This window comes from Alligator sinensis, unplaced genomic scaffold (assembly GCF_000455745.1).
Source record: "Alligator sinensis unplaced genomic scaffold, ASM45574v1 scaffold1261_1, whole genome shotgun sequence".
Classification (NCBI taxonomy): domain Eukaryota; kingdom Metazoa; phylum Chordata; order Crocodylia; family Alligatoridae; genus Alligator; species Alligator sinensis.
The window spans coordinates 500,286-513,697 of NW_005842789.1; the positions used below are offsets into that span (position 1 = coordinate 500,286).

General features: G+C 55.7%; 1 protein-coding gene across 7 annotated transcripts in view; it reads right to left on the reverse strand.

Annotated features, from left to right (window-relative positions):
* Positions 1 to 2,386: 2,386 nt before the first annotated feature.
* Positions 2,387 to 13,412, reverse strand: part of ARHGAP23 (Rho GTPase activating protein 23) — a 145,322-nt gene continuing 134,296 nt past the window's right edge. For 6 of the 7 annotated variants that reach the window (XM_025191117.1, XM_014525349.2, XM_025191115.1 and 3 more), the window contains exons 20-24: positions 12,689 to 12,814; positions 12,290 to 12,331; positions 11,821 to 11,914; positions 8,734 to 8,765; positions 2,387 to 7,785 (exon numbers count right to left, since the gene is read on the reverse strand). In XM_025191117.1, coding sequence (XP_025046902.1) covers positions 6,451 to 7,785; positions 8,734 to 8,765; positions 11,821 to 11,914; positions 12,290 to 12,331; positions 12,689 to 12,814 — 1,629 coding nt within the window. In that variant the 3' untranslated portion in view covers positions 2,387 to 6,450. The remainder of the gene's footprint in view (positions 7,786 to 8,733; positions 8,766 to 11,820; positions 11,915 to 12,289; positions 12,332 to 12,688; positions 12,815 to 13,412) is intronic. The other variant, XM_025191114.1, reaches the window with a different exon arrangement.

The following is a 13,412-nucleotide window of genomic DNA, read 5'->3' on the forward strand; positions in this document are numbered from 1 at the left end:
CCTGGAAGATGGCATAGAGTACACCCTCAGCAAGTTTGCAGATGACACCAAGCTTGGGGGGAGTAGTAGATACACTGGTGGGTAGGGCTAGGAGACAGAGAGACTTAGACAAATTGGAGGATTGGGCCAAAAGATATCTCATGTGGTTCAATAAGAACAAGTGCAAAGTCCTGCACTTAGGATGGAACAATCGCATGCACCGGTACAGGCTGGGGACTGACTGGCTAAGCAGCAGCTCTGCAGAAAAGGACCTGGGGGGTATGGGGGGCAAAAAGCTGAATATGAGCCAGCAGTGAGCCCTTGTTCTGAAGAAAGCTAATGGCATACTGGGCGGCACTGGTAGGAGCATTGCCAGCAGATTAAAGGAAGTGATTATTCCCATCTATTCAGCACTGGTGAGGCCACATCTGGAGTACTGTGTCGTTTTGGGCACACCATTACAGCTGGGATGTGGACAAATTGAAGAGTCCAGTGGAGGGTGACAAAAATGGTGAGAGGGCTGGGGCACATGATTTATGAGGAAAGCCTGAGGGTTTATTTAGTCTAGAGAACAGGAGATTGAGAGAGGATTGAATAGCATCCTTCGACTACCTGAAGAGGGGCTCAAAAGAGGATGGAGTTGGACTGTTCTCAGTGGTGGCAGATGACAAAACAAGAAGCAATGGTCTCAAGTTGCAGCAAGGGAAGTTTAGGTTAGATATTAGGAAAAATTCTCTCACTGGGAGGGTGGTTAAGCGCTGGAACAGGTTACCCAGAGGGGTTGTGGAATCTCCATCCTTGGAGGTTTTTAAGACCTGGGTAGACAAAGCCTTGGTTGGGATGAACTAGTTGGGGATGGTTCTACTTTGAGCAGGGAGTTGGACTAGATGACCTGATGAGGTCCCTTCCAATCCTAATTTTCTATGATTCTGACTGTTGTGCCAGCACTTAACATCTCTGGGTCCTTTTGGTCAAGGGAGTGAGGAGCATAAGGACCCCTGGATTTTTCTCCCTATAGATAATATCCCAATAGATGGGAAGGGTGATTACATAGGAGATCATCAGGATTGGAAAGTGCTGCTGTCTTTAACGAGCTTGGTGTTGGGCCCTACTGGAAAATTATCATGTTATCACCAATTGCTTTTCATTCCACCCTCCCCCAGTGAGGGGTGGGGGCATGGGGAGAGGCAGCAATGCAATGGGTAGGGTGCAGGGGACCATCCCCCTGCAACACACACAGGTATTTTTTGCTCCCCCCCCAAGCTCCCTTCCCCAAGTCAAGCCCTACTCTCTACCTGCTTCGCTCCCCTACTGCTATCCACACTGCTCCACCAAGCCAGTCCCAGGGTGCCCTCCCTTAGCCACAGCCATCTTTGCTGGGCTTCCTCTCTTGAGGGCTTGGAGGACAACTACCATGCTCACCTCCCCCCACTCCAAAAAAACCCCAAAAAACAAAAAACCCAACGTGCAGCTCCTGCCACAGGGCAATGAAAACAGCTCCCCTGTAGTGGGGAGTGAAGAGCCAGCCCTGTTACTGGGAATGCGCAAGGAGCATCAGTGATGATAAGGTGACCAGGCAGCATAAAAGCCTTTCAGGTTTCAGTCATCCAAGGTGGCTCTTAAACACACCTAGAGCCTCCCCTGTAGCCTTTCCTTCTGCAAGGAGTCCTGTGGGTGTCACTGAGACTGTACTGAGATGGGGGGGACTATGATTTTATCACAGGAGTATTGAGGGGGCTGACACTAATGCTCCAGCTTCTGGGCAGGCTAGCCCAGTGGTTCTCAGCTTCTTGAAGGCCAAACACCTCTCCATAACTCTCCTGTATTCAGCTTCCCCCTCTTTCAAAAACCTGATGTCACTCAGTTTTTTTTCTTTTTAGAAAATGAAAAATACTAGAGCAATTCTTCTGTTGGAAAGCGCTGAGCCCACAGCAGGGCAGAATGTTTTGGACACTATTTGATTCCTATTTGAAAGCCCTGTGTTTAGCTTCTGAACCACATGTAGGGGTTAGTACACCTAACAGTGCTACTGTGATGCCCCCCAGCCCCGTGGCATCCTTAAAAGGACCGCACAACACCCCAGGGTGCCATGAGACCCCTCCCCCCCCCAGGTTGAGAATTACTGATCTAATTCAAGGCAGTCCCTTCATAGCATCTATTGAAATAAGCTTTTACTTATAGAGCTCTGATTTAGTCAAGTCTATAAGGTGCACATTCACACTGCCTTCTGCCTGAATTCACAGTTAACTACCTCTCCTGGCCCAAGAGCCTGTCTCCAGTGCACATGGCTCACTTGGAGGTGAAGGTAGAAGGCCCCTGCCCCCAGGTGCACAAAAAGTAAAAATGCAGGACATGTCAGCAGCCAAGAGCTCTTAACCCAGTTGGCCTTGCCAATAAAACCAGCAAGTCTCTTTGAATAACCAGTTTATTTCCAACATATATATAACTATACGTCTGAGAGGGCGATTTCCAAAGCAAGTTCTTTTTTTGTTTGGTTGTTTGGCGCTTTTTTTTTCCTTTTTCCTTTTGCATATACCGAATATATAGCCAACCTTGGACAACACATCAAGGGCAAAAAATACACATGCAGAGAGGTTTGTTTTTTTTTTTAAAAAAGTCAACACTGTTACAGCACTTTGTGTCTTTTTTCTTTTAAATGAGCAAAACTTCTTAAAAAATCCTTATAAATTCTTTGTAATATGTTACACATTTAAAGACAATATTTACAAAAAAAAAAGAGGGGAAAAAAACCTTTACAACAAATATTTGCATAAGGTATGAGAACAATGCATAACTGGAGTAACATTTCCATCCATTCTTTTTTTTAATCCCTCCCCCCCACACAAGGCCTCATTGGAATGGCTGCAGTTTGTAGTGGAAGTTGTAGCGTGACATTATTTCTATGTACAGGTTTCAGTTGAACTCTGGCCCCATGGAGAAAGGGGCTAGACTTTCACTCCAGAGAGACAGTACCCTAGGTCATTAAGACAATCGCCAGACATTAGGCTACAGTTGGCGCTGCGTTTCCTAAACACAGAGGATGTATTGGATTTTGGTTTAATGTCACGTTCAGAGGTGGAAAAACAGAACTCTGTTCTGTGGCTAGGGAGCAGTGGGAGAACGGAGCTTACCATTTTCAAGGAGAGGGAAAATTGCTGACGACTGCATAGCACAATGGGCGAGTCTACGTGCTTGGTTAGAAGTTGGCATGGGGGTGGGGGGGAAAACAATCATCCCCCGCCCTACAGATCCAGTTCCCTGGGACAAGTTTGCCAAAGTCCATTTTGGTTCTCCTGACACTGAGACATGAGGCCCTGAACTCTTGGAGTCAGCTCTTCTATGGCACTTTTTTTTCTTTTTTGCATGTGAAAGGCTGCATAATGCTCACCGAATTCCAGTTTACGTAAGATCCTTACCTAGCGGAAGCCCCCACTGGGCATTTGCCGCTGGATACAGTAATAATCCCTTCCTATCCCAAACTGCACAGCTGCTGTGGTCCACCCCAGTGGTGGCTGCATCACACCTTATTTGCCACAGTGCTTTTGAGATAAAAGGAAACGCAGACAAGGGTGTTTCTTGCTGCTGGGTGAGCAGGAAGGGACAGGGAGCTAGAAATGACAGACAGGAGGTGGCAGGGGCACATTTGCTGAGACTACATCAACTTAAAAGGGTTATGGCTAAAAAGCCTGGTGGGAGGTGAGCAGGAGCACCGGCAGAGTGGACATGCCCTTCCTGGCAGGGCTTGAGCATCTGGGAAGGTGGGGTGGTCTCTGCAAGGTCTGAGGGCTGAGTGGGGAGCCAGAGAGCCAAGCCGTGGCTATCCATGCTGGGCTCAGAGATCCCTGCTGCAGGCTTTGCTGTCCTACAACCTCCCTGCTCCATGTCTGTTCAGGATGTGCAGCTCTGCGCAGAGCAGGGCCTGGCTCCTGGGTCTGCCTTGCTTGCTAAAAGCCCATGCAGTGTTGCCCAAGTGCTGCAGATGCAGCAGGGCCGTGGCCCAGCCTTCCCAGGCAGTGGCCCATGTTAACATGACTTTGATTTTGCCAGGCAGCCATGCTAACCACTTCTCCCCATAGCCACGGTACCAAGTGTGGTACATACACTGAGGGTGACTGGGCTCCCAGCACAAGCACTGATCCCATGCTGGAAGCTCAGGCCCTTAGGAGACCTGGGGGTGAAACGGGCCATGCTCCACAGATTGAGGAGGAAGGTGAGAGGAATCCCACACCCAGCATACAATGGGGAGGAGGGGGCATAGGGCTGAGCAGAGAGGCCACCACCTCCTCCCATCCCTTGGATCAAACACCCATGGGGGAAGAGTCTGTTGCTCACCTGACCCGGAGAAGCCAGCACAGGGTAGCCGTTGTGCCTCTGCACTTTGCTGAAGCCGATGCTGCAGCCTGGGCTACCCCAGACAGGATGGTGCCCACCTGCCCTCACTGCCTTTCCCACCTGGTTTGACAAGGGGGCGAGAGGGAATGCGCACGATACTCAGTGGTGAGGGCACAGACCTACCCGTCTTTGGCTGATGAAAGGACTCTGCTAAGTGCTGTCCCCCGGCTTGCTCTGTCTCCTTCAGATGGCTGTACAGAACCCAGCTAGTGCCAAGGCCCTGCACTGACACCCTAGCAAGATACACCTGACTCCAGGCTGGCTGCTTGCTTCCAGGAGGACCCAGCTCTTGCCCCAATTGTGGGGCAGTTTTCATGACCCCCTCCACCCGCCAGGCCACTGAGCTGCAGCTGTTATGAGTCCGCATGGGGAAGCTGCCATCCTATGGCCATGGTACTGCCAGGCTTCAGCCACGGTGGCTGGCAGCAGCTCCTCACACAGCAGGGATCAGTGTGAGAAGGGGAATGAACCCCAGGTCCAATGGTTCAGCACAGGTACCTGACAGGAGTTGGCACCCAAGCAGCCAGGCCTGTCATTCACCTCAGCAGCCACCAGGTGTCACTGTGCCCCTACCCAAATAGTTGTAGCAAGAGCCAGGCTACAACTGGCCTGGCTCTTGCTCTCTTGAGAGAGATCCCTGCAGCCAGGGGTAGGTGTCACCTGGCTAGCAAGGATTGCACTCACAGCAGAGATGCAGCACTGCAAGTGTCAGCCCAGACCAGCAACCTCAGGTCCGTGGGGCTGGCACACTGGTGGCTGTGATGCCTGCCCAGCTGCAGTGATGCCTTTGGCCTGTAGTGCATGCACACCCCGAGGAAGGGGGAGGCCTCTGGGGAGCCCCACAAGAGCTCTGAGCTGGACAGACTGCCTGTGACCGGGGCAGATGGAGAGCCAGCTATCAGCTCTGTCTCTGCTCTCCAGTCCCCAGTCTGGCTGCCTGGTTTTGTGCCTATCATCCTAGCACCTGGGCAGCGCAATGCAAATGCTGCCAGTCCCTCCCAACTGCTGGAAGGAGATGGATGCGTGGGGAGGGTCTTTGCTACAGCATCAGAGCTGCATGCCTATGCTCTCCCCTCCTCCACACATCCCCCCCGTTTCCCTGCCCAACTAGGGCCAGAGCACTGGCTCTGGAAAGGTGGGGACCCTCTCCGCAGTGGCCATAGGGTGGGCACGGACAAAGGTGCCTGGAGGCCTCTCTAAAGCTGCTCAACATTTCCTTGCTCCTCAGCAGCACTTATGCAGCAAGCATTTTCTGTGACCAGGATTGAGGGGAACCTGCAAGAGCACGATGCCATGGAGCCGTGGCCAGGGCGCCCTGGCACCAGCTCAACCCGGAGGAAGAGCAAAACGGGTTGGCAAGTGACCACAGGGCACTGGCAACAGCCTCAGGTAAACACACACATCCTCCCTCCCCCAGTCCCAAAGCAAGTGCTCGCAAGGTGGGGGCTGGCGTCTCACGCCCATGAGGAGCTAGGGACAGGGTTGGGTCTGGAAGCTCAGGAAAACCTTCAGTGCCACACAGGGCCTGAAGGGAGCTCAAATGTTTCTGGGGCTGACCGCTCAAGAGTGGGTCAATCCCAGGTCCAAAGGTTGCCATCCATAGCAGGATCGGGACTAGAAAAGGCTGGGCCTGGAAATTTTCCAGGTGGGGAGGTGCAGGTGAAGGGGTGGGGAGGGAAGGGTGGTACAGAAGAGGCTCAAAACCGGGAAACAGATTAAATAAAAGCAGTTCTACATGGAGCACAATTAAATACAAAACGGGAGTGGGGGAAGTCATTAAATTAAACAGTGACCCAAGCACCCAGGATGGGAGGCTAGGAGGATAGGGCTGGAGCGGGGAAATGGGGCGTCTCCCGGCCTCCAGGCCCTGAGGGCCAAGAGTGAAGCTCGAAGTACAGGGAACGGGGTAAAACAGAAAAGGGTAAGCTGCCCCTGGCCTCAAGGACCATGACTGCGACCTCCCCACATGATGGGGACCCACGCCTAGGCAAGGCCCAGCTCAGAGGGGTCCTCAGCCACAGGCATCACGTGGGAGGAGGCAAAGGGGCTTAGGGTCCATCAGACCGAGTGCCAGGCCAGTTACAGACACTGGTGGAAGTGCAAGGAAGCTGTGCGCTTGGGAGCCGGGCCCCGGTCACCCGGGTTCCCCTCGGTGCCCTTACTGTGCTGCTGCTCCCCAGCACCACCCTGGTGGCTCGGCGCCGAGTTCCCCAGCAAGGAGGAGGAGGAGGAGGAGGAGGGCCTAGCCTTTGTTGACTCCAGGCTGCTGAGGCCCGAGTCCTTGTTGTCCCTGTGTAGGTCTTTGCAGGAGGCACTTGCCTCTGGGGGCCGCCCCTCAGCACTGCCCCTGGCCCCTGAGGTGGCACCATCAGCAAGGTCCTGGCCTGGCGCCCGCTGCTCCTTCCACTCATTGAAGTTGAGGTCCTTGAGCCCACCAGGCACCACCACCGTGTGCCGCCGCCAGCTGCTCTTCTTGCGCCGTGTCTCAGGGGAGTGGGGCTGGCGCATCGGCACGGCCAGCATGTCGTCAGCTGAGCCACGCAGCCGCAGACGGAGCTGCTCTCTCAGTGAGGGCCGGGCTGAGGCCCAGCTTCCCCGCTTCTCTGCTGCAGCTCCCAGGGGCAGCAGGGACTCCTGGCTGCCCCGGGAGCTGGAGCTGGGAGCCTCGGCACTACCCTTGGCTGAGGAGTTGCTGTCCCGCCGAGGCCGCAGGAGTCGCTTGCGAGCCAGCGTGTCACACTGGATGAGGCGGCGGGAGCTGAAGGATGCCCGCCTGTCCTTGTCGCTGCTCACCCCCACCCCTGCCACGTCTCCCTGGCCCTCATGTGGCCCTGCCCGTCCTGGGAAGAAACTGCTTTCTGTGTCCGTCTCCACGTGGCTGAACTCGCTGCGTTCGTCATCTGCCTCCTCGCCACGGCTCTCGGCCACCGACTGCACCTCGGAGCATAGGCTGCGGTCGATGGTGGACAGTGTGGAGTAGCCTGACACAATAGACCTGGCATCCAGTGCTGGCTCGGGACTGCTCCGCAAAGCCACGGCCATCTTCATCCCCTTCAGCCCCCCTGCCTCTGCCAGCCCCACCTCCAAGTGGCCTTCCTGTTGCAGACACACAACCTCTGGCCCCACTCGGCTCCGAGCGTCAGGCTCCACACCAGCCTCTCCAGGGGCATCGTGGTCCCGCAACTCCTCAGCCTCCCCCTCCTCGGCCTCCCCATGCCTCTCTGCTCCCAGAGCCTCTTCACCTCTAGCCTTGCCAGCGCCCTTGGTGGCTTCATGCTCTGAGTCATCATCCGTGCTGCTCCCAAAGCGCTTGGCCTCTCTCCGCTTCTTCCTCTTGCGGTTGACAGCTGAGATGAAGGAGATGGTGAGCATCTCCTTGTGGTACTGATCCTTCCGGGATGCCCACGAGCCCTGCTGGAGGAAGCACCATGGGGCTTAGCACCATGACCACCTACCACAACCACGTCCCTACAGACCATGTAAAAATGCCCAAGCAGATCCCATCTGTCCACTGTGCTTCCCCACCCTTCCTTGTATGGGTGCCCCCTGAGATGGACACACAGGCCTTTGGCTCCATCCTTTCACCCACAGCACATAAGTGGCCACAGCCATATGCCTCCTGCTGCAGCACTGCATTCTGGATAAAAACTAGCCCCTACCCATAGTGCCTTGTGACAGGCCTGGGAATGGAGGACTGGGTCAAGTTGCTTTAACTGCACAACAGAACCCCAAGACAGGAAGCCAGGAAGAGCTTGAGTCTTACCAGCTTGACAGAGGCAAACACGGTATCAGAATTACAGATCTCACCGTGGAGCCTTTAGTCCTCACTCAGGACCTGTAGGAGGGGCTGCTTTGCTCAGACGCTGGCCAAGTTGTCCCCCAGCCCAAGGATCTTAGATACCAAATAGACAAGAGGTGGCAGGAAAAACTGAGGTAGAGAGTGGCTGCAACCTGCCCAAAGCTAAGTGACAGCATTAGCTGGTACTAGAATCCAGGCATCCTCACACCCAGCCCACTGCTCCACCAACTGGACCATGATGCTAGCTGCCCCGTGAATTTCAAGGTGACCTTAAAACTACTAAGACCCAACTAAGCACCCCGGGCCCATCTTCTTAATGCATAGTCAGAAACCCTGCAGCCTCTCGTGTCTCACTGGTGGGGTGGGAGGCAGATCCTGACCCAGGACTGGGAGGCACCAGGCCTTGCTAGACCTTAGCTCCAAAATGGCTCTGTTTTTTTTTTAGCAACAATAGGGTTCATTCCCCTGTCCCCAGTTCCCCTCCTCCTCCCATTGCTAGCAGCTGAGAGTCCAGGGATGCTGGAGGTTCCCCAGAGTTTGAGGGTCCCCCTGGGGATTCTTACCTTAGATTTAGTGGAGCTACTGTTGGTTGAATCTGTAAGGCACAAGAGACAGGGAGAGCAGGTCAGAGGGCTGAGCTGGGCTCTGTCAGTGTGGTGGGGTGGGGCGAGACACCATAGAGCAGAGGGACACTTCTCAACAGCCTCATGAAGGCTAGGCCCTGCCCATGGCTCCAGAGGACACCGGCTCCATCAGAAGCATCCCTGTCGATCGCACTGTGGGGCCACAATAGCCAGGCCCTTGTGCAGCCATCAAAGGAAACTTCAAACCCCAGGAAGTTCCTGTGCCCAGAGGCAGCAGCTCCCCCAAGATAATGGGGGGTTTAAAGGGCTTGTGGTGGGGTGATCCCACACATGGGGATGGGGCTCCCAGGGAGTAGCAGGGTGCCCTACCCGGATCTCCAAGTCCCTCTGTCTGCCTACAAGGGGCCCACATACTCCTGCATTACAGAACCACAAAGTTCACCAGACCAACCCAGCCACCACCATGGAAGGAATCAGGAGAAGAAAATGTGGGAGAAGGAAAGAACACACAGCTTGAAACACCAAAGAGGAACCCCTCTTCCCCCCCACAGAGGCCGGGACAAAGCAGCCAGGTGCGTCCTGCTGGTGGTGAGAATGGTATGGACGTGCAGTGCTGGGACAGATGGGGTGAAGGAGGACAATGGAGCCATGGAAGAGCAGTGACTGCAGGCAGGAATGTGCTGCTGGGCCCAGAGCACAGGAGGTTAGGGAATCTCTTCTGGGCCTCAAGTGCAAGTGCGGGGCTGTGGAGCCTTGCTCTAGGGAGGCCCTGAGCACAGAGTGCCTGAAAGCAAGCTGGGTGGCTTGGAGCAAACAGCCTTTCAAGCAGGAGGGTGAGCACTTTCTCTGACATGAATATGTGTTACGCTCTGTGAGTATGGATTAGACTCGTAGGGCCAAATTCTTATGGGTACAGGGCAATCCCTGCACTAAGCAGAGGTGACCCTAGGCTTGGGCACTATAAGCAATATCAGGTGGCAGAGAGGATGGGCTGGAAGTCAGTCTGGAGGGGATGCAGTCTCTTATGTTTTCAGGTGCTTGGGGCTAAGGGATTGGAGCAGTTGTGGGCATCAGAGATCCAAGTATGAACACAGCTGCCAGGGCCCATGGCAGGCCAAAGTGCAGGCCATTGTCACAAGCAGTGCTACAGGCCAGAGGCAGGACTGGAATGAGACTACTCAGGCCTAGGCTGGGGAGAGACAGATGCTGCAGACTGTGCTGGGGAAGACGAGGGCCTGGGGCACAGGTGCATCCAGGAAAGGCAGGCGAGTTAGTCTGCAAAGTCTCACAAACAGGTTAAAGGGCAGAGGGGGGCATGGGATGCAGCCAGCACCGACTCCACCATAGTGCAGACCGTGACAGCAATGGTGAGAACCACACGAACACGCAACAGATGCTCCCTCCCCAGCACACTGGCTGAGGGATGGTATTAGCAGCTGGAGGCGATTATGAGAGAGAGGGCAGCTGGGTGGAATACTGACCCCATGGAAGATGTGAGATCCCCTCCCCCTCAGTGCCGGAAGGCACGCACCCTGACCTGTGGGGCCTGGCATTTGCTGCTCCAGGTGATGTTGGAGTCATGCAGGGCTGGGGGGCTGAACTGGGACATGGCCAGTGTGAACTGCCAAAGGGGAGGGTCAGACAGAGGAGAGATTAAACATCAAGGAGTCGCCTCTGTTCTAGAAGCAGGCAGAGGAAGTGGCATTTCTGCAAAGGCCCACTGCTGCTCACCAATGCTTTTGGGGTGTCTCCAGGGGAGCAGGAACCCCCTGTGGAGCCAGTATGCAGGATCCTCAGCATCCTGTAATTGATGGAGGCTGGTTTCATGCACCGAGTGCAATGGAGTCTGGAGCAGGGGTAACTCACAGCTGGGGCCATAATCTTGTGTGTCAGGACCCCGCTGGAATGGAGGGTCCTGTGCCCCCCTAGCCTCCATCACTGCATGGGGACAGGTCCCCAGCCACTGCGCTGTGCCTGCATGGGTTACCCGGTGAAGTCCAATGGGTCCCATAACCTAGCCTCACAAGTTCCCCACGGGCAGGACCTGCCCCACACCCCCTAAGCTGCACCACACCCCTCCCACCCGCCCCCGCTTAGCCCCACTCTTTCATAATCGCTCCATGGAATTAGTGCATGAGCAGCGCTCCCAGCAACACCACTGTACCCGTTCTAGATCTCCAGGAGGTCCGCTGGAGGAGGAGAAGGAGGAGGAGGAAGAAGACAGCACAGAGAAGTTTAAGGGAAGAGCAAGAAATCCCCATCATTTCCACCCCCTGCCTTTCCAAGTCTGCAGTTTAAGCCAGGGGAGGGGTAAAGGGAAACCCCTGGCATGGGGAAAGGCAGCTGGCGTAGAGAGAACATGGGCGTAAAGAGACTCCCAGCCCATCCCTGGCTCTGCTGTGGCTGGCTAGGAACCAGAGAGCAAGGAGACACTGGTAGGGTCCAGCTGTGCTAAGCACTGGACTATTTCTGAGGAAGCCTGGCTGATGGTGATCAGACCAAGGGGGATAGAGGGCCGGGGGGAGAAGGAAATGACTCATGGCCACTCTACCAGCCATTTCCCAGCAGAGATACCAAGGGGTGCCCAAAAGTGGTCAGATCCCAGTCTGCAGCCAGTGATCACCAGCTTCTTGCTGATGATGGATTGCAATAAGCTCAGGACAGGGGAACACCCCCTCCTTCTGCCCTGGTGCAGGCTCTGGACCACATGGCTCTCCTGCAACCCCAGCCCAGGCAGCCCTCAGGGCACCCAGGGGAGGTGGGATCCCAGGGAGAAGCTCCAGTTTCTGTTTCCCCTACAGGATCAGCTTCAGCTGCAAAAGAGAGAGCCCAGGGCTTGCTCTGGGCACAGTAAAGACCATCCCACTGGGGGGTGCTAGGCAACTGCCCCAGGGAAAAAAGGGGCCCTAAGCTCTCTGCTGAGACAGTCTGGGGATGGCTGGGGAGAATGGCACAGTGATTTCAATAGGGGACAGATTGCCTCAGAAGTCCCTCCTCTGGTGGTGCTGGCTGATCCCCCAGAGCAGAGTCCACCCCCACTGCAGCCCCTGTCTGCCCTCCCCTCACCTGAGGCATCTCCAGGTGCTGCTGTCCTCCCGATGTTGGGGAGCAGGTACTCGATGTTTGGCACTGACTGTGCCTCCTTCTCATCCACAGGGGTCTAGGGGTGCAGGACAGGGAGAAGGGTGGGCGCTGTGCCCCCCTCCAGGCCCATCCCTGACACAAAGCCCTTAGTGAGCGCTGTGCCACCCTCCAGGCCCATCCCTGACACAAAGCCCTTCTGCTCTCTGCCAGCAGGGCATCAGTGCGGGGCAGAGATTCCCTGGGGGTGCCACTTGGCCCAGAGCAGGCATGTCCCCCACACTCATGCTCTGGCATAGGACAGAGGGAACTCTGCTTGCTCCACCCTTCCTTGCACTCTCCCTAGCCAGTCCCCTGTCCCCTCAGGAGAGGTCCCTGCATGAACACAGCAGGTGCCCTCAGCCCGTTGCCTCTTCCCCCTGCCCTGTGAAGCCAGGCTGGCCACATGACTCACCTTCTCTCCCTTGTCCTCCTTGTCGCTGAAGAACCAGTCGGACTGTGGGGGGATGACAGGAGACGGATCAGAGTGTGGGTGAGGCTGCAGGTTGGGGTCTTTGGGGAACGGTTGCCCTCAGAAGCCCTTCCCAAAGTACCCCTGCCACAGCCCTCACCCACCCGCCTTTATGCCTCCATATATGTGGCTCAGCCCCCACTAACACCCCACTCACCCACCAGTCAGACCCTCTCTGTGCCCCTACGCATTCCCCACATACCAACACACTCCTGCTTCTGCCCTGCCCCTGCTCCTACCTTTCCCTGGTCTAGGCCATGCTATGCTCCCCACCTCCCACCACCCACCCCCCGGCTTTGCAGGGTTTGGGGATGGGATGGGGCCTGCCCACAGGTCTCTTACATGCTGGATGAGGGTCTCCACAATTTTGTAGCGGTCCGGCATGTGTGTCACCATGTCTGTCATGTTGTCCTCAGATGTCCGGACTAGCGTTGGGCCAAACACCAGGGCCAGGTTCCTGGGCTCCATCTGCAACAGGACATGGGGGTTAGAATGCCCTGGCCAGCCCCACCTTAGTCACCCCTGGCAAGGTGAGTCAAGGGGGAGGACATGAGCAAGAGAATCTAACTTCACAGACAGCTTGGGCTCAGGGCAGGAGGGGATGGCCATGCAAACACCACCCAGTCCTTCCCTCTGCCTTGCCGTGGCCCCTTCTCACCCACTTTCATTATCCAACATAGTAATTGCACTAGCAATCACGGCTGCAGCACTGGGCAGCTCATGCCCATGCTGCCTCCCTCTCCAGTGAGCTTTCAGGCCTTTGCATCCCTGTCCAGAAAGGCACGGCAGAGCCGAGGCTCACACCCCTGCTCTCTCACACACCTCCCATATGATCTTGGGTATGTCCCTCTGTTGCCCCGTGCCCTGCATCCACATGACAAATGGGAAAGAAGCATATATGACAGACGTGAAGCCCGTGGGCTGCCATGAGCTCAGGTGGCTGCAAAGCACCGAGGGATCTCTTCCACACAATAGTATGTGGTGCTGCTCTAGAAATTCACTTCCAAACCCTCCTGGACACCCTTGCATGGTGCCCTAGCCCTGTTCTCCCCTGCCAGCCCTGCTG